General features: G+C 45.3%; 1 protein-coding gene across 1 annotated transcript in view; it reads right to left on the bottom strand.

Annotated features, from left to right (window-relative positions):
- The window catches only part of Spon1 (spondin 1), a 289,221-nt gene that overhangs the window by 8,742 nt on the left and 255,641 nt on the right, over positions 1-24,838 (bottom strand). Inside the window, exons 7-11 of the mRNA XM_038335002.2 lie at positions 16,121-16,185; positions 4,209-4,410; positions 2,698-2,838; positions 2,019-2,094; positions 744-926 (exon numbers count right to left, since the gene is read on the bottom strand). Coding sequence (XP_038190930.1) covers positions 744-926; positions 2,019-2,094; positions 2,698-2,838; positions 4,209-4,410; positions 16,121-16,185 — 667 coding nt within the window. The remainder of the gene's footprint in view (positions 1-743; positions 927-2,018; positions 2,095-2,697; positions 2,839-4,208; positions 4,411-16,120; positions 16,186-24,838) is intronic.

The following is a 24,838-nucleotide window of genomic DNA, read 5'->3' as shown; positions in this document are numbered from 1 at the left end:
TGCACCAATTCTTTTCAGATTAGCCGACTGAGTACGATTGTGAGCTTGGACCCTAGCCAATGAGGAAAAGACACAGCCATCACCTGAGTTAGAATAAAAACTAAATGCACTTCCTGTCCGCGTGTTCCCTCTTCCTGAGCACACCCTTTGAGCAAGAGTAAAGCTTGCCATTGTCCAGACCCTTCAGTCAGAATGGTGGTCTCTTTCTTTTGTGACCCCCAAACTTATTTCTAACAGTATCTTGTGGTGGTTGGGAGTATTGGGGAGACTTTAGGAAGTGGGGTCTGGCTAGAGAAAGTAGATCACTCTCCTACCATCATATTTTACTGGGGTGCCATGAAGTACATGAGGTCAAGCAACCACTGACTAAATCCTTTGACTCCAGCAAATCCTTTCCCCTAATGTCCTGACAGGCATTTTGGTCTAGGTGACATATAAGTAACACATGACAGGCATTTTGGTATAGGTGTCATACAAGTAACACATGACAGGCATTTTGGTCTAGGTGACATACAAGTAACACATGAAGGAAGAAGAGTGAGTCTCAGAAATCTGTTATCATATGATGGGCTGTGTGTTCAGAGACCTCAAGATACTGTAGGAGGCCTTTGCTCTGGTTGGAGCAATGGTGATGAATGACCATGATGCCACTCGGGGAACACTGCCCGTCATGGCGAAAGGGACCCCTGTGGCCAGGTGGGCCCTCTTCCCAGTCTTCTTCAGCTGGCCTAGGCCTTACCTACCTTCATCGCTGCAGCCAGGGCCCATGCAGGGCTGAAAGTCCTGCGTGTCAGGGCAGGGGACACTGAGGTCCAGCTGCGCCTTCAGCATGCGTTGCCGCATTCTCTTGCCCTTTTCACAGGTGGAGGAGCTGCAGGCCGACCACGGAGACCAGTTGGAGTAGATGCAGGTTTCAGGGGTGTCATCTGCAAAGAGTGTTTGACATGTTCTCCCTGGGAGCCTGTGGAAGCCATGGCTGCTCTCTGTATAAAGGCTTATCTGTGTGTTCTAGGGACAGAAGCAGACATTTTCTTCCCTTGATGTTCCAGGGGCTGGAGAGATGGCTCAGCAATTAAGAGCACTAGCTGCCCTTCCAGAGGACCTGGGTTCAATTCCCACATGGCAGGTCACAACTGTCAGCAACTCCAGTTTCAGAGGATCTGACACCCTCACACAGACATACATGTAGGCAAAATATCAATACACATAGATAATTTTTTAAAAAAGAAAAGAAAATGACCTTCCAACAGCCTGCTGGCAAATATTTAATGACTAGTGACTACTCTCTTCCTGAAAGATCCTTCTGTACATGTGTATCTTCCCAACACTGCTTGCCTTTGGCATGTGGGCATTTCATGGGCAGTTTTGAGAAGCTCACAGCTCTTTTGGAGCTTCACCTTTCCATTGGCTCCACCCACAGGTGTCAGTTCCCCGCAGGCACTTGCCCTGTGCTGGCATCCTAAGAACCTTGTTTAACTGGGCCTGTTGATTCTCATTTTCTCTGAGGCTGCGTCTGTTATGATACCCACTTCATAGTTAAGGGAAGTGAGATGGGAAGGTTGGCTTCTTGTCAGGATTACAGACTCATGAAGTCTAGGTTCTGTGAGGAAACTTAAAAACCAAAGCTCTGCCTCTCTCTCCTAACTGCCGGGCCTGGACTCTGTCCTTGATGATAGGGAGATGGACTTGTCTCCGCCTGACAAGCAGCAAAGCAGACAGCAATCTGGATACTGCGGAAACCCACCAAATGCCGTCTCCACGACCATCGGAGAACTATTGTTAATACTTGTTCCAGTGTCACTCCTCCACCAGTGGCCTTATATTGGTGCCTAATATTGGCCTTGGATTTTAGTCTTTTCTTTGGCTAGGGTGCTGGAAATAGGAACCAGGGATTGGTACATGCTAAGCACATGTTTAGACACCCGAGTTCCCCCTGCCTCCAGGCATCCTGATTATTTCAGAGATGGGAACTCTGTGTCCGTTTATGTTGCCACCTGCGACAGAGGAGAACAGCGCACCTTCATCCTTCTCTTCTGGAGCCAGGTCAGCCACAATATCATCCACATTGTCAGGTACAATGTTGCATTGTTCTCCCTGCCAAAGAAATGGAGAGTAGACAGTCAAGAGAAGAGAATGTTCGAGGGAGAGCTGGAATACCTGATTCTAATGTTTCCTTGGCACAAAACCCACAGGATGGTAGAGTTCTGGGCTAACAGAACTTGCAGCTTAAGTGAAAAGAAATGCAAGGGGCTGGAGAGATGGCTCAGAGGTTAAGAGCATTGCCTGCTCTTCCAAAGGTCCTGAGTTCAATTCCCAGCAACCACATGGTGGCTCACAACCATCTGTAATGGGGTCTGGTGCCCCCTTCTGGCCTACAGGCATACACACATATACAGAATATTGTATACATAATAAATAAATAAATATAAAAAAAGAAAAGAAATGCAAGAAAAAAAGCATTGACTAAACAGATATCCTGACCATGGCAGACATTAGCAACTTAGCTGACTGTAGAACTTAGGATAAACTAATCTGCTTGGATCAAATCATTCATTTGAACCTGGCTTCACTCTAAAAGATAATTTTCATGCTTGAGACCTCAGGAGGCCCAGAAATCCCATATCCAGAGCTGCTTCCTGTCAGAGACTCCAGTGGTTCTAGAAAGGTGTACAGGAACAACGGCCCTCCTCGCGGTACCTTCCGGGCGATTCTCTCGATGACAACTCTGGCCACTTGTGTGATGGACCCACCTTCTGGGTCATAGAAAGGACTCTGAGGATGGTCCAGACTGGTCAGGGGTCGGATTTTTTCCTGAGGAATTGTGGGCTTGTTTGGTGACTGTAGGAATAAAACAGACAGCGTGGGAAATACAATGGAAAAAAACCTCAGAGTAATTTGTTTATTGAGATCAGAACAAAAACTCTGCTTGGACCTTTGTGTGTACACACGTGCATGCATGCATATGTGTGTGTGTGTGTGTGTGTGTGTGTGTGTGTATAATTGTGTAATTTTGGGGATTAAATATTTAATTTAAGAAGTGTAACTAATTAGGGCTGGAGAGATGGCTCAGCAGTTAAGAGCACTGGCTGCTCTTCCAGAGGACCTGAGTTCAGTTCCCAGCAGTCAGCGGTTAAGAACACTGGCTGCTCTTCCAGAGGACCTGAGTTCAATTCCCAGCAGTCACACGGTGACTCACAACCATCTGTCGCGAGATCTGATGCCCTCCTCTGGTGTAAAGGTGTACATGAAGCTAGAGCACTTGCACACATAAAACAAATCTTAAAAAAAGGTATAATTATATTCATGGAACTCCACTTGTATAGACCCTGTGCTTGGAAATCCATAAACCTATCTTAGAAACTTCCACGCGCACCAGAAGTTTGTGGCCAGCTGGAGGAGCCAAGTGCCAAAGAGGTCATCCAAGCTTAGAAGTGGCTGAGCCAGCTTGACCTGGATCCAAGGCTTTTTCTGCTGGACCAGGCAGCGAACTGTTCTCGTGTCTGGTCAGATGTGAGTCACACTGTGTCTGATGACTACTTGGCTCTGTCACTGCTGTGAGCAGGCAGCCCCAGATGACAGATAGAATGCTGAATGTGGCAGGCAGCATGCTCCAGGATCCACCTGTTTTTTCCTCCCCAGCACTAGGACTAGGATTACCAACATGAGCCACCCTCCCTGACTTTGTAACCTACATTCTGGGGAACTGACTCCTTCCTGCTTGCTTAGCAAGAACGTCACTGAAGTAGCTGTCTGCCTGTCCCTCTCTTACCGGTTTTCTGATGGCTCCAGACTTTAAAAATAGCTTTAAAAAAGATTTATTTATTTTACATGTTAAAGATTTATTTTATTTTTGTTTTGTTTTTTTGCCTGCATACTTGTATGCATACCACCTGTGTGCCTGGTACCCATGGATGGATGTTAGAAGAGGGGCTTAGATCCTCTGGAACTGGAGTTACAGATGCTTGTTAGCTGCCTTGCAGGGGCTGGGAACTGAACTTGTCCTCCTAACAACAATGAGTGCTCTTAACAACCTAGCTACCTCCTCGGCCTTGTGATGGCTCCAGACTTTAATGCAGTTGGTACACAGAACAATGCTGGCCACAAGGGACTTCTAGGACATAGCTGAGTCACACCCTAGACACCTAGAATAGGGCAGACGAGAAGAGGTTGCTAAGGAGTTCTGTCTTTTGCTGTGGGCACACACCTACCTCATAGGTCACCCCGCTGTCAGTGCCAGCGTCCCAGGGAATCAGGTCCTGCACCACTTTCTGGACCCAGCCACACTCCTTAGTGCACAGATCCTCTGCAGAGAGGCCCACGTTCCAATCGGGACTAGGGCCCATCATGGTCAAGAAGGACATTAAGTGGCGTGTCCTGTCCACTGAGAATTCAGCTGAAGGTGCTGCTCGCCTAGAAACCAAATACAGAGGCTGTCACATTCGGGATGGGCTGCACACATACTTGGGAGTTGTGTGGCTTGGCCATGGTTAGAAACTGAGAGGGACAGAGAGGGAACAGACTCCTCAGGCATTCTTGGTTTATGCTCACACTGTCCATTTTTGAGCACTTCTATAGCATTTCCAACTATGATTTATTTGCTTAGCTGTGGACCGATGCATCTCTCACTGCACTGCCAAGCTCTGGGAAATCAGGTGTGTGTGTGTGTGTGTGTGTGTGTGTGTGTGTGTGTCTAGAATGTGAGATGAACTTTGCAAAGAGTAACTGTTCCACGGTCCTAAGACATACCTTCATTTCATCTTTACAACAGAACTAAAGCAAGGATTATTGATTCTGATTCTGACTTCTTCAAGAGAGTTATAGAATTTGTCCAAAGTCACAACATTAAGGGGCAGGACAGAATGGAGACGATGACCCACACAAACATGAGTTCAAGGTCAGTGTTCTTTCCACTATCAGTTCCTAAAGTCTCCTCCTCCCCACTCAATTGAGATCTCCAGAGTACCAAAGGTATTTCCATGCCAAGGCAAGAACCTGCCTGGCATCAGGACATGATCATCTGGTTGCCCTGGTTACCAGTTGAGTTGGAGAGGTGGGAACATTTGGCTAAATGTTGCAGCTGCTGGAAACAATGTCTCCAGACTCCAGCTACCATGTGTAGCTCTTCAGCCTCATCTCCCCAGGAGGTTGCAAGATCTCAAGAGAGGCTGCATTGTAAGAGACGATGGAGGGGGCTCAAGGAAGGGAGTGCCGAGGTAGAGTCCCGTTCTCTTTGCACATTCTAGGTGACAGATTCAACCTATTCCATTTTCCCTTCATTGGTCATGCTAAGGGTAGAATTATGACCCTGTTTTTGTTGAGAGGCAATGTACGTGTATTGGGATGAATGAGCTTGGGTAGCAGGGGCCAAGACTTAAAGGCAGTTTGGCATAACTCTGGAGCCTTAGGCTGCTAGCTGTGGGGAATCCTTGGCTAGTCACCAACTGATCTGTTCATTCCATCTGGTAGCTGGTCAGCCCTTGCTGTTTTCAGAGACCCTGTGGCTTCTGCTGAGATCTGCGTTTCTGCCTACCCTCACCCAGCCCAGATAGTGATGGCTCCAGACCCAGTGGGTCCCCCTGATTTAGATCACTGGCCCTTGGCAGACAAATGGAACCAACCAACAAGCAGAGAGGAGGAAAGCTTAGGTGTGTGTCCTGACAGCATCCCGTGGAGCGGTGTGTCCTTCTCCATGTCTGAGCATCAAAATCATTTTCCAAATATTTTTATTTGTGTTTTATGTATGTGTATATATCTGTGGATGCATGTACCTTGCCATGTCAGATATCTTCCTCTACCACTCTCCATCCATGTTTGAGGTAGCATCTCTCTTTCAACGCAAGGCTCATTGTTTTGGCTAAACTCGCTGTCCAGTGAGCTTCCAGGACCCACCGGTTCCTGTTTCCCCAGTGCGGGGCTCATAGGCACACACAGCCATGCCCAGCTTTTCTATGAGATCCGGAAGGCCTGAACTCAGATCCCCTTGCTCATACAGCATCTCTCTGGCCCCGGCTTCTACATCTTTAAAATGGGGATCACATGTCTGTGTCAGAGGTTACAGGGAGTAATTAGCCAGCTCTCCTGCACAGGGGACCCAGTCCAGTGCTTGGCACCTCTGCTATGATTACAATCACAGATTTAACATCTTTGCTCTGAAAACCCCAAAGCTGGAATACTCCAGACTCCACAGCAGCTTGGGTACTGACACAATCCCACGAATAGAAAATTCCATATCATGAAATAGTTGCATACACAAAATTCTTAGAAAATTTGTAATATAACCAGCAAATGGTTCCCGTCTAGATGTCCATCAACAGAGGAATGGGTAACTTTTATACATACACAATAGAATTTTATTCAGTCATGACATGTGCAGGAAAATGCGTAGAACCAGAAAGCATTACGTTACACAAAATAAATCAAATTCACAAATACTGCAGTTTTTATCTTCTCTATAGAAAAAAAACTATATACAGATGTGTGCTTTTGATTGTGGTTTGTGTGTGGTGTGTGTGTCTGTAGATCATGAAACTAGAAAGGGGATCATGAGAGGGAAGGATAAGGAGCACAGGAGGAAGTAACTCAACATGTGCCTATAAGAACAGAAGGCCAGGACTTCTGGGAGCCAGGAAGAGGCAGCTAGGGAGCAGTGAGGAGTGGGGTTAGTGTGAATAAGTGTGCCAAACACCTGAAGACACCATAAGGAAATGTGTCACTTTTGTATGCTGAAGGGGTGTGGTCGGTCGGCAATTATTATAAATAATAATTATAAATAATAATTATTATAAATAATAATTTATAGCTTTATTATAAAATACTCAGCTTTAGTAAAAGGAGAAAAAGGGAAAAACTTACAAAGCCAGAGTTCCAGAGAAGCGCAGGAACCAAAGAAAGCGCGCCTACGGATGTTTTAAAGGTATTTGGGGCCCTGGAGGGGACACGCCCCTCAAACAAGGGGATTGGTTAGCTCCCCCATCAGTATGCTAATTAAAAAATTAATGAAATATTGTAAAAATATTGTTATCTTCAGGCTGTTTTGTAAGGTGTATATGAAACAGATGAGTTCACGTTTAGACCTGGTTTCCCCAAGATACATGATTATGTATATGTATGTATGTATATTACATACGTGTATATGTACATGTTATACTGTTTTCAAAATCTGAAATTGGAAATTCCTCTGGTGCAGGACGTGTTGGCTAATACACTGTTTTTTCTCTGTTGCGGAGAGAGAAAGACCATGAGTTCAATATGAGATCAGAAAGGGGTGTGTGGAAGCTTTTCTGAGCAGGCTTCCCACTGTAGCTGTTACCAGTCTAGGCTCTGGAACATGAACGGAGCAAAAGTCAGAGCCTGGCTTCAGCACCAGCAGGTCACCAAGGTCACCAAGCCCCATGCTCCTAGAACCTTCCTGTGCCCAGCCTGGGAACAGGGTCCTGGCATTTATTTTTATACTAAAGCACTTTGGAAAGTGTGGGTCCTTGGTACCCCCAGGAACTTTTCAGAAATGAAGGTTAATTGCCCCACACAGATTTGGTGAATTAGGGGTTTGGGGTAGGGTCCAGTCACTTGTTTTTTTTTTTTTATAAATATTTATTTATATTTATTTATTATTTGTACTGTCTGTGTGTATGCCTGCAGGCCAGAAGAGGGTACAAGACCCATTACAGATGGTTGTGAGCCACCATGTGGAAGAGAGGCAATGCTCTTAACTTCTGAGCCATCTCTCCAGCCCCCCATTACTTGTTTTAACAAGCTCTGGAGGTGGTCTCCTGCAGCTCAAGTTCAAGCCTTCCATGTGTCACCTTCTCCAGGAGCCTTTCCAACCCACTGGATGAGGCAGGGACTGTAGTCTGTTGGTGCTCACATGTCCTGTAGGCCTCTAGAAAAAAACCTATAATTATCTTTTTCTTTTTTTGTTGAGACAGGGTTTCTTTGTGTATCCCTGGCTGTTTAGGAATTCACTTAGTAGACCACGCTGGCCTTGAACTCAGAGATCTGCCTGCCTCTCTCACCAAGTGCTGGGATTAAAGGCATGTGCCACCACTGCCCCAGACTTATAATTAAAATGGCTTCCTAACAATTTCTTTTTGGGGAAGTTCCTCAGGGGTGGGCTTTATTGGTACTCCCCAGGTATGGAGGACCCCAGTGGGCCAGCTTAACATGTATATCTGGCGGTGATGGAATTGGTCCTGTTGTTTCTAGATCCTGAAAATTCTATCCTACTCACCATTTTTGGGTCTCAAAGCTCCTATCACCTGTATATGTGGAGTAAGAATGGCCCCCATAGGCTCATCTATTTGAATGTTTGCTCACCAGAGAGCAGAACTGTTTGAGAAGGATTAGGAGGTGTGGCCTTGTTGGAGGTGGTGTGTCACTGTTGATAGGCTCTGAGGTTTCAAAAGTCCACACCAAGCCCAGTCTTTCTCTGCTTCCTTCTTTTGGATCAGGGCTCTCAGCTATTGCTCTATACCACACCTGCCTGCCACTGCCCTCCCCACCACGATAATAGTGGACTAGCCCTCGGAAACTGTAAGCAAGTCTCCAGTTAAATGCTTCTTCTGTAAGTTGTTGGTTGTGGTGTTTTGTCATGGCGAGAGAACAGTAAGACATCGCCTGAAGACACGCCTATCTTTCTGTATGATTAGGTACATATGGGAACCTAATTTCCTCTCCTCACAGTCGTTAGGAATTCCTCTGGATTGTGGGTCTGTGGTTTTTTTTTTTTTAACAACTTCTTTGTATATCTGGTATGTGCATGTATACATGGTGTGTGTGCATGTGTGGTGGTGAACATGTGTGTGTGTGTGTGTGTGTGTGTGTGTGTAGGCTGGAGGACAACCTCAGGTGTGGTTTCTCATTTGCTGCCCATTTTTTTTGGAACTTACCCAGTAGGCTAGGACGACTGGGTAGGAAGTTCCAAGTGTCTACCTATTTCCCCTCCTTAGTGTTGGGATTATAAGCATGTGGTACCACAGCTGACATTTAAAAAATGTGGGTTCTGGTCCTCCAACTTTGCTGGCAAGCCCTTGACTGACTGAGTCATCTCCCCAGCCTGCAGCAGCTTGCTTTAGGAAGCTCCCGAGGGAACTTCCGTTCCCAGCTCCCGCAGGGTCCCAGCACTTCCTCTCCAGTCTCATGTTGAGTGGCCGGCCTGTTTTACAATGCCTGTCCAGCAGTCTCTTGGGATGTAGCTCTCTTCCTTCCTTGCCACACAGGCTTACTGCTCGACCTGCTGTCTCCCCAACTTCTCCAGTATGTGATTCCAGAGATAATTATTCGTATCCTGAACCCCACAAGTGACATGATTCACAATGATGACCTAGGGAGACGAATCCAGCTCTGCTGAGGAATCTAGAGAATTAGGACTCCTCCCACCGTGACTCCAATCTGGCACAAACTGGTACTTGTGCACCTCATAGACATAAGTTTGTGTGATGGTTGGTCTTCATATCAACTCAACTATATTGGTAGCCACCTAGGATCACAGGGTCTGAGTGCTTTCAAAGCTGTTTCCAAAAGAGACTAATTGAGGACCCCTCTCAATGTGGGGAGCATCATCCATGGGCTGACACCCCTGACTGAATACAAAAGGGAAGGAAGGGGAAAGCGAGCTGAGCACGAGTCTGCACCTCTGCACTTCCTGGCTGCAGGTGCCTGGTGACAGTGACCTCCTGCTCCCATTGTCATGGCCTTTTCTGTTACGGTGAACTGCATCCCCTGAACTCATGAGCCAAAATACACCTACCCTTTCTTAGGTTGCTTTTTGCCAGGTATTCATTAGGTTACATCAGTGTGACTGAGACATCGCTCAAGGACAAGACCCCTCAGAAGCGTTTTCAGTCAACACAGCCAACAGCCTGCAGGGCCTGGTGAGGACTTCAAGGGATGGAAAGCTGGACCCCAAATGCCTGACCCTCTGTCGAGTAACACCACAATTTTGGATGCAGAACGGTGTAGGAGCAAAGTTTTTCAAGCATCTTTAGACATACCTTGTCCTTTTCTCTTATCCAGGATGAGAAAATTCCCCCAGGCTCTGTTGTGTTTCTATGAGAGACCTTTCCCCTACTCTCCCACACTGCTCAGTGCTCCTGCCTACCTTTGCTTGCTGACTTAATGTGTCACTCAGAATTTCTTGTTTAATGTCACTTTCCCCATTAGGAACCAATAGATTGGAGGCCTTTTTTCCCCCTTTGTTATTTCAGCTACATTTTGGTGCCTGGTTGAGATCTTAGCATGCAGTGAGCTCCTTCCAAATGTTTGTTGAAATAAATGAATTAATCTAGGAAATGAATGTGGAGCTTTTCTATTTCCTTTGACCTTCAAATTTAATTAAAGGTCGCTTCAAAGTATTTATTATTTCTCTTAGAAAAACCTTATTTAAAATAATGAAAAGGATAAGCATCATGTGTGACTTTTTCTCAGGAAATGCTAGCCAGAACTGGGGCTCTTTAATTTAATCAAACTTTAATAAAAGTTCTTATTTATGCTCTTTTGATGCCAGGTCTTCCAAGATATGACATTTTGCCAATTTGATGTCTTAATTTTCTTTTATCTAGGATTTAAATATGAATCTTTTTTTAAAAGCAGAGAGAGTTGATACAGATTATTACATTCAGAGTATATGACATATCTAATTTAAATAATAGGATATTCAAAGGAAAACAGAAATAGAAATTAGTGGCCCAAAATGGAGAGTCTAGAGACTGCCCTTGCATGAAATCATCTACTCAAGGGAGCCTGAGAGGAAAGACTGTTCACCAAGTGGTGTCAGACCACTAGAATGAAAATACAGATTCATACCGAACACCATACAGCAAACAATAGCTCTAGAACCAAAGAGAAAACATCTAGATTGTAGAAAAACACCAAACATTTGAGAAAACATTCTGTGAGAGAAATGTTACCTTTCTTATATTTGAAACAGGAAAAGCAGCTGCAAAGGAAACCGACTGAATTATACATCAATCGAAACCTCTGTATAATAAAGAGAATGGTGCATGCTTAGTATTACAAATCTTCAAAGCCACCAATCTGAACCTTTCTGATCAGTAACACAAAACCCAGGTGGAGAATTCTGCCCTTGATTACATGTGATAGTCTACAGTCAAATTGCAGATGCATTAAAATACTGTGCAGACTCATCTGTGTGTAGAAGGTGCACATGAGACATGTTGCATGTTGAGACTTGGGTCCTGTCCCTAAGATATATCATTACATCTACACGCACAGCTCTGAGATTTAAAAATCCTTGTGGCCCTTCTTGCTCTAGTTTTCGGTTACTGTCACAAACAACTGAGGAAAGTATCTTAGAAGAAAGGTCCTGGTGTCAGAAATTGAGTCCGTGTCCCTTGACCATGTGCCTGTGGGACTGTGGCAGACAGTGCATCATGGTGGAGCCACAAGAGAAGGTGGCTGGGCCCTAATCCACCTTCCAAGCACAGACCTCCACAGACCCAGCTTCTCTTTAACTCCTGAAGTTTTGTCACCTCCCGTGAGTGCCGCAAGCTGGAAACCAAGCCTTTATCTTTCTGGGGGACATTTAAGATGCTAATCTTAACATCTCAGGTCCCAATAAAAATGGCGTGTCTTCAAAAATGTTGCTATCTAGCGTTACTGGAAAGTGTCAGGAGAGTTCTGAACAGATAACTCACACATGCACAAATTAAAAATAAGTGGCTACATGGAGAAACGTCTTCTTTAGCTCCGTGAGAGAGTGTGGCGCATGGGAGGAGGGCACAGGGACAGGAGTTTGTAACCTCACCTACTGTGAAGAAATTGCTTCTCATGGCTCCTGACAATACTATGGCTCGTTTGCAACAAAACTTCCCAAAACACAACACAGAGGAAAAGAGGCAAGACATTTGTGCATACCAACGAGACCTGGAACAGTCTCTAAAAGTTTAGTTTTGTCTCATGAGTTCGATTTTTTTCTCACGTGTAGAAACTCCATTGAGTCACCAGGGGGCGCCCAAGCCATTTATTTGGCTGAAGCCTTGAGTTGGCGGCTCAGGGTTTGTCAGGTTCTTGCAACATTCTCGTTTCTAACCATAAGGCATCTGGGACTCCAAGTCCATCTGGACACGCAGATCTACCACCTGCATAGTCCGTGCTCCTTCGCTACCCCGAGAGTGTGGATGGACCCAGGTGACTGCTAGGAAGCAGGAGGGGCCCTGGAACCTGGGGGCTAATAATTTAAATAGAAGATAATTCTGATTTCATTTCTAGAGAAGTTGACTTAGTCTCTACACAGCAGACCTCACAAACACGGGCCGTTGTCTAAGCCAGAGATAACCAAGAATGGATGGGAATAATTTAGGGGGAATGCCAGTTCTTTCCAGGAGATAAATATCTTTGAAAGTTCCGGTAATTCTCAGCATTCAGACCACCCTGGAGGAACGGAGTAGTGCAAATTCAGAATGATTTGTAGGAACTGTTTTCCACTTATGATTGTGAGGAACCAGTGAAGGATGTAGCTTTGCTCAGAATTTGTCTTTTCCTGTCTCTACCTGAACAGTGGGCTGTCAGTTGTGCTGGCTTGATTTATTGAATTAAACAAGTCACCAGCTAATCTGTTCATTCACGACTGTTTTTTGAGAAGGGGCACTGGGAATGGGATGAAGATGCTGAAAAACAAGTCAGTTTCAACAGACGGGACTTTGAAAGTAGGTCACCCAGGCTCTCCACCGGGCTGGGGAGGCTGGAATCCCATTAACCTCCATCAGGCAGGCTTCAGGGGAGGGTTGTTAGGGCAAAACAAAACTTGGCTGCGTGTAGGCTTCCTAATTTGACTTCCTAATGAGATTTGGAAAAAGAAAAGGGAGTCGAGGGTTTGGGCAAATCAAAGGAAAATTCCTTTCCCTTAACAAGCCCATAGTGTGGAGTGGAAAGGTTTGGGATGTTTTGGGGGCTGAGTGTTTGCCATCAATTAATTTTTTTTGTTTCCACTGGGTCTCAGGAAGTCTGAGGGATAGGTGAAGGTATCCCCAAATAATACGTCTTTCAATTTTTCACAAAGCCTTTCACATCTTGGAAAAAGAAAAAGATAAAAGAGAACCCCCACAAAAACAAAACCAAAAAACCACCTCCAGGCCAGCAACACACACACAGACACACACACAGACACAGAGACACACACAGACACACACACAGACGCAGACAGACACACTCAGCTCTACTTGATTTTCAGCCCTTCACAGCCACAGTCCAGGCGTCCTTAGTCTTCTCTCGCAGGCTTGACTGGTCATTTGTATTTGTGACTCTGCAACCTCCCCCTGTCCCGATTTCACCCTCTGTGTGCAGGGTCTTCCCCATCCCACAGTAGAAGGTCACAATAACCTTAATGTTTGTGAATCTAAAGAATACTATGTAGTCTTGACTTAACCTCATATCTCTGCTGGTTTGGGCATTGCTGGCCACTCTCCTGAAACACTCTTTTCTGGGTTTAGGGAAACCATGCTTTCTTTGGGACCTTTTTGCTGTTCTTTTTTTTTTTTTTTTTTTTTTTTTTTTTTTTTTTTTTTTTTTTTTTTTTTTTTTTTTGGTTTCTTTTGAAGGCAAGTTTTCTTCACCATGAAGAATGGGGAGGCTTCGGGACTCTGTCCTAAGTCCTTGCCTCTTATTCCTAAGCATCTTTGGAAAGTCTCTCATTCATTCTTGACTCAGTTTTACATCGGCAGAGATTTTAGCCCTGAAAGTCAAAGTTACATAATGATCTAGGTACTTGATTTTCACAGAAATGTCTTGAAGGCATCTTAACAGCATGTCATGGTCAGTTGATCTCATGGGTCTTCCCATCAAACTTCGTCTAATGTCCCCAGTCATGGATGGGACCAGTTCCCTATTTGGGTCAGCCCCACACCCGAGAAGCATTTTGACCACTCTGTCTCCCTCATCTTTTTGTCCCTCAGTCTGTCACCATAGCTGCCAGCTTTACTTCTACATCTTATCACTGCATCTCTTCCGTTTCCCCTCCCATCACTGCCATCCCAGCAGGAGTGGCAGTCACCTCCCTCCTGGCTCTCTGCAGCTGCCTGTGGCCTGTCCATCCCACCGCATCAAACTTTTCATATTGGGATCTCGGCATTGCTACTGCCTTTTGATTTTCAAATGCTGTTCTGGTCATATTCTGCCGAAAACTTTTCAGTGTCTTAATTGAAAAAAAAATTTTTTAAAAGTTTCCCCTTTTATTGGTATACTTATTATACAGAGGACTGGATTCCACAAGGATATTGTCATACAAGTGCATAAATATACTTTGACCATGTCTCTCCTACTCCAACCTCCTGACGACCCTACCATTCTTAAGACTTTTAATGGTGCATAGCTTGGCCCCACACGAAGTTCACCTTTGATTTCTGCATCTAGTTATGCAGAAATTAGAAACCTTTTAATGCTTTGAATGTGCTGTATTCTTCTTCATTCTGACCTCACCATGACTTTCCTTTACATATACATATTTGCTAAATACCTGTCCCACTGAAGGGCTGGCACCAGGAAGAGTTCTCCTCGCCATAGTACCCTCCCCACTCCCCACTGTGGAGCCTGTCTTTGGAGACCTCAGTAAGCAGCTACTGAATCAATGAAGCGCTTCAGTTGTCATTGCTTGAAGGATTCGGGGTGAAGTGGAGGTCGGATTTTGTTTCCTGTCATTGTGAGACAAGAGCCAATTTATTACTGATAATTCTGCTATTAGTTTCAGGCTGATCAGAAGCTTTACTAAAAGAGAGAAATGTATTAGAAGGTGAGAAAATGATTATGTCGTTACTGAATCTGAGGATCTTGTTCTAAATAGAGGAGGTGGGTTAGGGCCACATCTGGATATGGCTGACACTCTTATTTTACCCTCAACAGAACCAGAAGGTAACACTGGGCTTGTCATAGAAGGGACACATCTGAGTTTCAACATCTGTAAAGGGTCACTGTTAGGGTAGACTGAGGTAACTGGGCTTTTGGTGGATGCTTATAGGGAGAGGCGTCCCCCACCTTAAACACACATTTGTGTGTGTTTGAAAAGAAAGATGCTAAGAAGAAGGGGAACACAGCAGGGTTAGATTCTTTAAAAAAAAAAAATCATGTATAATGATACAGCTGATGAACTGAATTATGGGAAATTGTAAAATGAGCTGAAGCAGGTCAGGATCGGGAGGCTGATGGAAGTCTGACCTGATCGGAGGAGACAGCCGGGTAAGGCCTGACTTGTGCGACAGTAGGAGAATAAGTGAGGTTTTGTGAGCACTGCACTTAGGTGTCTCCCCACATGAAGAAGAGCAGGATGTGTTTCTTTGTGTTTTTTAAGATAGAGTTTCATCATGTAGCCCTGTCTAACTTAGAACTCACTCTGTAGACCAGGCAGCTTCAAAGTCACAGAGATCCACCTGCTCTGCCTCCCACAGCTGGCTAAGAACAGGTTTGTGTGAAGGTGAAGAGTCCCATTTTGGGCATGATGAGTTTAAGTTCAGTGTTGGCCATCTATAAAGAGGTATTTCCCAAACTGACCCTCTCTCTCTGCATCTCTCTCTCCATACTGTTCATTACTCTGTCTCTTTCTCTCCCTCTCCCTCTCCCTCCCTCCCCCCCCTCTCTCTCTCCCTCCCTCCCTCCCTCCCTCCACCCCAGCCATACATTCATCTATCCATCCATCCATCATCTGGTATCGATCTGTGGTCTGGTCATCTACCCACCCATCTGGGATTATGGTTGTTTGAAACTGGCAGAACCCCCGGGCCACCAAAGACTTCAGGGCAGATAACTCTCTAAGGGACAGAGTTGACAGAGACAAGAGAGGGACCGAGAACTGGGACTTGCTTACAGTAAGCACATCTGAGTTGCCAGAGAATAGAACATATGTGTATTCAGTCTTCTGGGCTGATGACACACGGAACATGCCATGGTTACTCATATGTCTGAATTGGTTCTGTGTGGTGGATGGAGGACCATTGGGGAAAACAGAGGCCAGATGTATATTCCCAAGAAGATAAGACTTTCCACATGGGCAATGCCTCCTTATCTTGCTCTTCTGAGAATTATTACTAACTGCAACGGCATAACTTACATTAAGTGACAAGCGAGGTGGCTTCCGGGGCAAGGTTAAGGTGGGACAGGGAGGGAAAGTGGTACTTACACATTGACTGGCTGCCAGGCTGGCCACTGGGCTTTGGCTTTGATGACAGTGAGGACCTCATCACTCTGCAAGAGAACCACACATGTTTAATGTAGTGAGCTAGGCTTACGGCAACAAGAGGAATTTGGTGGAGTCAGATTGTCTATCCCTATTTTGTCGTGTGCTGTGGAGCCATTTTCCTCCAGCGACACCAGAAGGTGGCACTGGGGGTCCAGTGTGTAGGTATAATCTGGATATGGATAATCCCACTTAGTTACACTTGAATTCTTCCGTCTAGCCCATTCCCCATTGGATCCAGCTGTAACCCAGACTTCACCTCTATTGGCTAGACTTTTCTGTTTGTTCAGAATGAAGGGCTGAGTCATGAGCACAGCATCCAGACACTGCGAGGGGCCTGGTCCAGGTCAACGCTGGTCATCAGGCTCTGTTCAGGCAGCCAGCACTTTAGCCTGAGTGCTGTCACCCTGAGGCACCCTCCTGCTGTGGAGACCCCACTCTCACAGACAGGAATGCCGGACCAAAGCTCTCATACTCCTTCCCCATGGGGCATCTGCTCTATTTTGATTGGACAGTATATAGAGCATCAGTAAATTATGGGGGGCCTCAAATGATTTCTGAGGAAGAATTTGAGAATTAGTATTTTGGAGACAAACATTATGTGGTCATCTGGCAGCAAAGGTCAGAATCTTGGGGTCTTGTTTGACTTGACACTGAGATCGAGTTGGGTTTTCACTTCCAGTTCCACACAGAGGTGAAGGGTGTCATGAGCAGTTCTGCATAGCTCCAGAATCATCTCCAGATATCCTCAGACTGGACTTCATTGGCCTCAGTTACTGCCTTCCCCTAGCCTGGACCCATCAGCTTGACCACTATCAACCATAACACACAGGAACAACCAGAATGGTACCAACTGGGGCAGGAAGAGATGTGATGTGGGATTCTCCTCTGTATACTGTGAATACCATTGGTTAATAAAGGACTGCTTTGGGCCTGCACAGGGAATAGAGGTAGGTGGAGGAAAACTAGCTGAATGCTGGGAGAAAGGAGGCAGAATAGGAGAAGCCCCACCGGAGACAGACGTCAGAACCTTGCTGGTAGCCCACGACCTCGTGGTGAGGCACAGATTAATGGCGATGGGTTAAATTAAGATGTAAAAGCTAGCCAATAAGAAGTTAGAGCTAATAGCCCAAGCGGTGATTTAATTAATAGTTTCTGTGTGATTATTTTGGCTCTGGGTGGCCGGGATGAACAAGCAGCCTCCTTACAACAGAGCTGTGCTGACAATTGCACAGACCTCTGAGTTCAGAGACCTGTTCGCCTGTCTTACAGCTACTTTCTGTCCTCAGAGCCATGCTTAGAGCTTACTTGGGATGAATTAGTGAGCTCCCTGGAACTCCCAGAGCACCCAGAAAGCTGAATTAAGGGGCCAAAGGAGTCTCTCGGCCAAACATTATAGAAACTCTTCTCTGCTTGAGGGCCTTGACCACCATCAGGAAAGGGGGCATGTGAAGGCCTCTGCAAGGAAGGGGCTTTATCCACACCCAGTTTGGTCTGGACCTCTGGTGACCTGGGTTGGGTGAGGAGAAGGGGCAGGAGCTGGAACAAGCTGACAGAGTTCCTAGCGTCTGTCTGAGCGCAGTCTTCCTAGACTGTCCATTGTGGCTGGAGGAAAGAGTCCCTGGGTGTGTAGATAACCCCACACCTGCAAGTCTGCAGGAAAAGCCTACCCTGGGCTCCTGAGGGTTCCCGTTTCTCACAGAAGATTTATGTATTTGTTTGCAATGTGTCACTGTGATACATCTTTGGGGCGGGCTAACAGAAGCTGTCTGTCATGAAGTCACACATGGGACAGGAGTTATTTCTGTGATGCCAGCTCAGCATCTCCCACAACATCTATGTCCACATGGGGTCCCTCCTCTGCCTTCATATCCACTCCTCCTCCAGAGGCCCCATCTGTATCTAAGTCACATGCACCAGACACCTGGGCAGATGAGAAACATCACTGGCTCCCTCCAGCTCCTGCCCCTCACCCTGGTCAGGACCTCTGTGTTCATGTCCACAAACTGCCCAAGCTATGCCCCACCCTGAGCCATCAGTGGCTCCGTATGACTTCCATGATCATGCCTTCTTTCCTATATTTGGGCCATGTGACCTTTATCATCTACTGCTGGAACTACTTTCCTCTTCGCTTCTCAATTTCAGAATAATATGCGCTTATTGTGGAAAATTTTTAGCATCACAGGAGCACACGGTGTAAACGTTGAGTACAGCCTGCTTCAGCATCGCCCCTGCCTTCTGTCTTCTCTTCCTTCTCCAGAACAGTACAGCTAGGCACAGATCCTTCAGGCCTCTTGCTAGCTAGTGTATGCACCTCCATGTGTTTGTGTGTGGACTACATATGCCTTCCCTCATAAAGCCCTCATTAGACTGAGAGTCTTACCTTGCACCCTGACTTTCACACTTTCTTTCATGCCACTTCATGAGAAATCTTCTTTCAGAACAGTCTACAGATGCCATAGAATATATACCAAATAGCATAGCTCACAATTAAAAATTTTCGAGCGCTGGAAATCTTCAAATCATGGCAAGCCAGTTCACGACATCGAAATGAAGCCTACGATACCAGATCCGAGTAATGAGATGTTGTCCACTAAGAAATAGCTCACTGCAGAACTAGAATCAATGTGGGTGGAGTTGAGGCAGTCATGGAGCCAGCTGGTCCTACAGATTCACCTTGATTTACAATTAAATCATGGTTTTTGGGTCCTAGCTAATGACATATTGATTTTGCTTCTGCAGTATATTACCCAGCAACAATAGCCCAGACCTTCCATTACTGTTTTATTTATCTGCTTTATTTTCATTGTACAGGTGTTCAGAAAATGCTGGGTCTGTGTGTGGGCAGGACAACTCCTTGTTGTAAATGGTCTCATCGAGTGCTTACACTGCAGGGCCCATCTACAGCTTACTGTTGGTTCCTTTTGTGATAATTCGTTTTAGTCATTGAAATAAGAAAGAAGCATTTTGGGACACTCATTTTAAATATGAAATATTTTTCTTGGGTATGAGAACACATATACCTAAGAATACAATCCCAATCCTTAGGAGGTTGAGGCTGGAGGACCTTGAGTTAGAGGACAGCCGGGGCTGCATAAAGAGATTCTACCACCATCCATCCATCCATCCACCCATCCACCCATCCACCCATCCATCCATCCATCCATCCAACCATCCATCCATCCAACCATCCAACCAACCAACACTGCTGCAAAACTAACAAACAAGTATTTTTGTTGAACATTGATTTTTCTTTCTGGTAAAACTAAATCCTACAGCCCTGGGGACAGGCTGACTTACTCATGGCCACATCCAAGTAGCTGGTTACCCACAGGCACTCACTAAAATGACACATTATTTTCTTTCTTTTTATTTCATTATCTCTCTCTCTGTCTCTCTGTCTCTGTCTCTGTCTCTCTCTCTCTCTCTGGTTTTTCGAGACAGGATTTCTCTGTGTAACAATCCTAGCTGTCCTGGAACTAGCTCTTATAGACCAGGCTGGCCTTGAACTCACACAGATCTGTCTACCCCCACCTCCCAAGTGCTGGGATTAAAGGTGTGCGCCACCACTGCCCAGCCTTATTTCTCTTTTCTTTCTTAAGATTTTTTAATTCATAAAAACATGCTTAAAGGGCTGGAGAGATGGCTCAGCAGTTAAGAGCACTGGCTGATCTTCCAGAGGTCTTGAGTTTGATTATTAGCAACCACATGGTGGCTCGCAATCATCTCCAAATGGAATCTGATGCCTTTTTCTGTCATAAAGGCATTTATGCAAATAGGGTATATATATATAAAAACATAAATAAATAAATCTTTTAACAAATTCTAAAAAACTATGCTTAAAACAAAATATTCAAATATTTATATTATGTAGAGGATGATTTCCTTATCATTTAATTTCAATTTTTATATATGTGTGTATGCAAGCATGTGAGTGTGTGTGCAGGCATGTGCATGTGTGCATGTGAGTGCAGGTGACTTTGGGGGCTAGAGAAGTGCAGCAGAAGCCCTTGGGGCTGCAGTTGCCGGTGGCTGTGAACGATCTGTGTGGGTCCTCTAAAGGGCAGCCAGTGCTTTTAACCATGGTGCCATCTCTCTGGTGCCTTCTCTCTTTAAGACAAAGTCTTGTCGTGTACACTGGCCTTAAATGTGTGCCTCTCCTATTTTAGACTCCTGGGGATTGAGATTATAGGCGTGTACCACCATGCTCAAATACACTTGTGTGTGTGCGTATGATATATATATATGTATATGTACATATATATTAAGCGGCTATTTAACTGTTTCTGTAAGTGACACCGTAATGTGTGCCCATTTCACACACCCAAGTGTTTTCGTGTCATTGAACAATCCAAAGATGAAGACATTTAAAGCCATGGTTGGACCCTCAAAATGCCTATATTAATGAATATTTCCTGAAAGAATGTATACACACCCAGCTCCTCATGGCTTTGTGCACCTCAGGTACTGCTTTTTTTTTTTTTTTTTTTTTTTTTGCTGTTTACTGGTCAAGCAGGTTAGAAAGTTGGGTGGTTGAAAGAAAAAGAATTCAGATTCAAATCCCAACTATTCCATTGGTTAATTCTGGGTCTTTTGGTAAGTCTCTTGATCCTGCTCAGTTTTCTCATCTGTGAAATGGGTCTGTTAAGGGAACCACATGACACTGCTCTTGTGACCTGTTTATACAGGAAGCACCCTGGAATACCAGCCTTGCTCTGCAGGTACATTCACAGTGAGCGGTTTAGACTGGAGATACTCTCAGTTCAGAGTGGAGGGCACAGTTGCAGCTACCCACAGAGCCTTGGGAGGGCTTCCTTGGGTTCAGCCAAGCTCCAAGTCTTGGTGAGCAGCTGCAGGGGGGTTTCTGTGGTCAGAGGAGCATAGATGCGGCCCCTGGGGCTCTGGGCATTTCATACTCTGAAGAACAACAGGCTTAAATTCAGAGTAAGCAATCTACACGTCAGGCTTAAATGAAAAGCTTGTTTTAACAAGCCTCCAAGGCACAGCCAGGATCTTTCAAGGATCCTTCGAGCCCCTTTACACCTCCCACAGGATGCTTTTCAAATGGAGTACTTCAAGGCAGCCACAGGGTAGGCCTTGTTTAGATGCTGTTAGCACGTTTCCAAAGACGCGCCAATTAAAATAAGCTCCCCCCTCCCCGAGAAACTGCAGGTCACCATGTCTGTCTTACAGTTTGCTCTGGGTAAACTCGTTGGAGGCGGTGGCTGCTGGACTCACACCAACAGCTACTTGTGCCATGTGGGAAAAGCATGGCCCTAAACAGGCTATGGGGTCAGTCAGGCTGGAGGAGCGAGGTTCATGCTGAATAACAACAGGCAGGAGGCAGAAACGGCATGATTGGCAGGAGCTGGGAATCTGGGGGCAGGGCGGGACCTTCACCCTATGCCCACAGCCGGAGACTGGCTGAGTCTGTCTGCCACCTCCTTCCTTCCTGGTTTCTAGGCTCCTCTTAGCACCTGTCTGACTCCTCATGTTTGACGTCATCTCCCAGTCAGACACCAAAGCTGTTTCCTTCCTCTGAGGCTTCCTCTGCTCCTAGCAACTCTGAGGCTGTCATTAACACCAGCTTGGGTACCCTGCCTGAGGTAAGAAAGAACGTGCTCTCTCTTCCCAGGAAGACAAGGGAGATGGAGTTGGTGATCGGGGAGGAAAAAGCTGATACAAACAACTCTGACTTCCTGTTTTTATATGTCAGGTCTCTAGCTTTTTAAATTATGATGGCATGACCCAGTGGGATCATGCGACTGAACATGAAGGCTGTGTGATTCAGTGGAAGGTTGCAGAATGTACAATGACCCAATGAATGCACATTGAATTAAAAAACAAAGGCCTATTAAATCCAAAGTGTTTCTCGATGCACTCACCTACACTGTATCTAGCGACTTCACCGCAGCCTTGGTTCTGAACACACAGTATGCTCTTTGTTCCGAGTAGGATGTCACACACCACACAAGGCCAATGAAAGCTTGACTCAGACTCAAAACTATTGCATGTTAGAAAATGCAGTGTTGTTATGTATCTAATTCTCTGCTCTTATAGATGCACGCTGATTTGATCAAGAAAAAGGCAGTATATCCCCATTCTCATCCCTCAACATATCAGCATCACATTTCTCTATTTTTCGTTGTATGATATTATAGTATCTGATTTTTCTAGTTGCTATTTGAGTTGCTGATTTTATTTTCATAAAAATTATTAAATTAATTTTGCTTTGGGATAAGAACAGAGTTTCTAGAAATTTTCTGAAATGTCTCTAGCTATATTTTAGCCATTTGCTGTATATATATATGAAAAGTGGCCTTCTCAGCACTGATGATTAAAATATCAAAATATGAGTCAACTCTGGAAAACACTGAAGATGCTCTACATCCCTCAGAGTCAAATATTTCGCCAAAGTTTAATTCTTTATGTAAAAACAGATAAGTACAGGCACCTTGTCAGTGTGCAAATTTGCTTTTGACTTTAATAAAAGGCAAGATCATATGTGCTCAACAAATTGTTTTAAAATAAGACCTATTATGGGTTATTGTCAGAAAGTGGTTTATATACCCATCTTACTTACCTAAATACCCAGAATTGTTTATTTTATTTATTTATTTATTTATTTATTTATTTATTTTTTTGTTTTTCGAGACAGGGTTTCTCTGCAGCTTTAGAGCCTGTCCTGGAGCTAGCTCTTGTAGACCAGGCTGGTCTCGAACTCACAGAGATCCGCCTGCCTCTGCCTCCCAAGTGCTGGGATTAAAGGCGTGCGCCACTACCTCCCGGCCCAGAATTGTTTAAAAATTTCTCCTGCAGAAGGGGTTTATGAGTGGAAAAGTTTTGAAAGCCGTGTATAGGCAGTTTGACAATTACCTGTATATAGCATTCTACTTAATCCACATTCTACAGAAACAAAGCCAGTATATATATTAAATATATATACATATATATATATATATATTTATATTTAATCCCCAGAAACATACTTATTTGGCCAAAGCAGTTTCTCAGTTAAGCAAGGTCGACTCCAGATATTCCAGGTGCGCAGGAGCGAGGGGTGAGGGTGGCCTGGGAGAGCTGGCCCCATCTCTTCATGCTGTTCCTGCTATGTCTTAGAGGCTCGGAGTTCTAAATAGCAAGCTGCAGTAGGAGGCTTAGCAGGCAGTGTTCACAACAACCGTAAAGGTAACGCTGTCTGGAGTACTAGTTTTGATAGGAACAGTGGTTGTTGGTGGTGTGTATGGGGGGGGGGGATGAGGGTGGGACAGGCTCCTTGAGATGGAGAAGAGCTTCTACTAAAAAGAGGACGCCCCTAAAACACCAAAGTATCTGTAGAGACTCTGCCACCTACCACACATCAACATGTGTCTATCCGTCAAGTGACTTCTGCACTCCACCGAGGAACACGGACCCCAGCGCAGGATGTCTGACCCCACAACTCACGTCTTTCTACCTGCCCAATGCCCCCTGTCATTTTGCCCATCTTAGTCTGTGCTCCCCTGGTCCCATTTGGTAGTTTTCTCAAGGAGTTCCTTCCATGAAGCACAGACCACTAGTTCTCTCTGATGAACAACCTGGAACCCTGGGTGGAAACACCTTGAGCGCTGTATGCCTCCATTATCCGCTCTGCCCTTTCCCAGAGTCCCCACTTACTCTCATCTACTTCGGATGACTCTAGCTACATGGGTAACTTTGCATCCCTTGGTGGCATCCAGGGACGAACTGCTGGAAATGAGCCGTTTTATGAGGTGATAACAGGACTGCCACATCCTTCAAATCGATTGTGCCCAATGGTAGACTCCCATCATTTAGGCAGGCTTTGGGTTTATTGGGTTATAAATAAGGACAGGAATTTTCTGGTGGCACTTTACAGTTTGCCCAGATCTCTGAGGTTCTTCACTGTGGCCCTTTGAGGCAGGCAGCTATACGCTCCTCAGATCTCAGAAGAGGTAACTAGGACTCATCTCGCCTCTGGAACTGCTCTTGTGGAGGTCACCAGTGACCTCTCCATGCCCAAGGCAAAGGCTGTACCCAGGAGTACTCAATAGTGCCTGGCAAAAGGACCTCTCCCTCTTCCCTAGCTCGTACTCCTGGGGCTCACTGTCTTTTCATTTCCTCGAAATCATTTTGGCCACCCCTTCTTGGTCTTCTCTGTAGACCCCTTCACTATCTTTTATACACAGCAGTGCCCAACTTTGATCCTCTTTCCTTCATGTTCTGTCCACTCTTCCAGTCATCTTGCCTAGTCTAAGCCTTACACAGTCAATTGTACATGGGATTTTTTTTAAAGATTCAGTTTTTATATATGTGTGTGTATGTGTGTCTGTGTGGGTATAGACACATGAGTGCAGAGCTCATGGTAGCTAGAAGAAGGTTCCAGATCTCCCAGGCTACCTGACATGGATGCTGGGAACCGAATCCCATCTTCTACATGATCAGTGTCCACTTGCAACTATCCTTCCCTTTCTTTGGCCCTTGTACATGAGTTCCAATAATGTGTGCCTCCACCCCCAAAATCATGTATGCCAGCCTTGCCTCTGATTTGTATACCAGCTGTGCAATATTTCAGCTGGAACCAAACCCTACCTTCTCTCCCCATTCCTCATCCTTCCCGAATCATTCGGGGTAGCGCCAACATTCCAGGTGGCCACCCATGAG

This window comes from Arvicola amphibius, chromosome 1 (assembly GCF_903992535.2).
Source record: "Arvicola amphibius chromosome 1, mArvAmp1.2, whole genome shotgun sequence".
Lineage (NCBI taxonomy): Eukaryota > Metazoa > Chordata > Mammalia > Rodentia > Cricetidae > Arvicola > Arvicola amphibius.
This window is presented reverse-complemented; position numbering and strand designations above follow the sequence as displayed.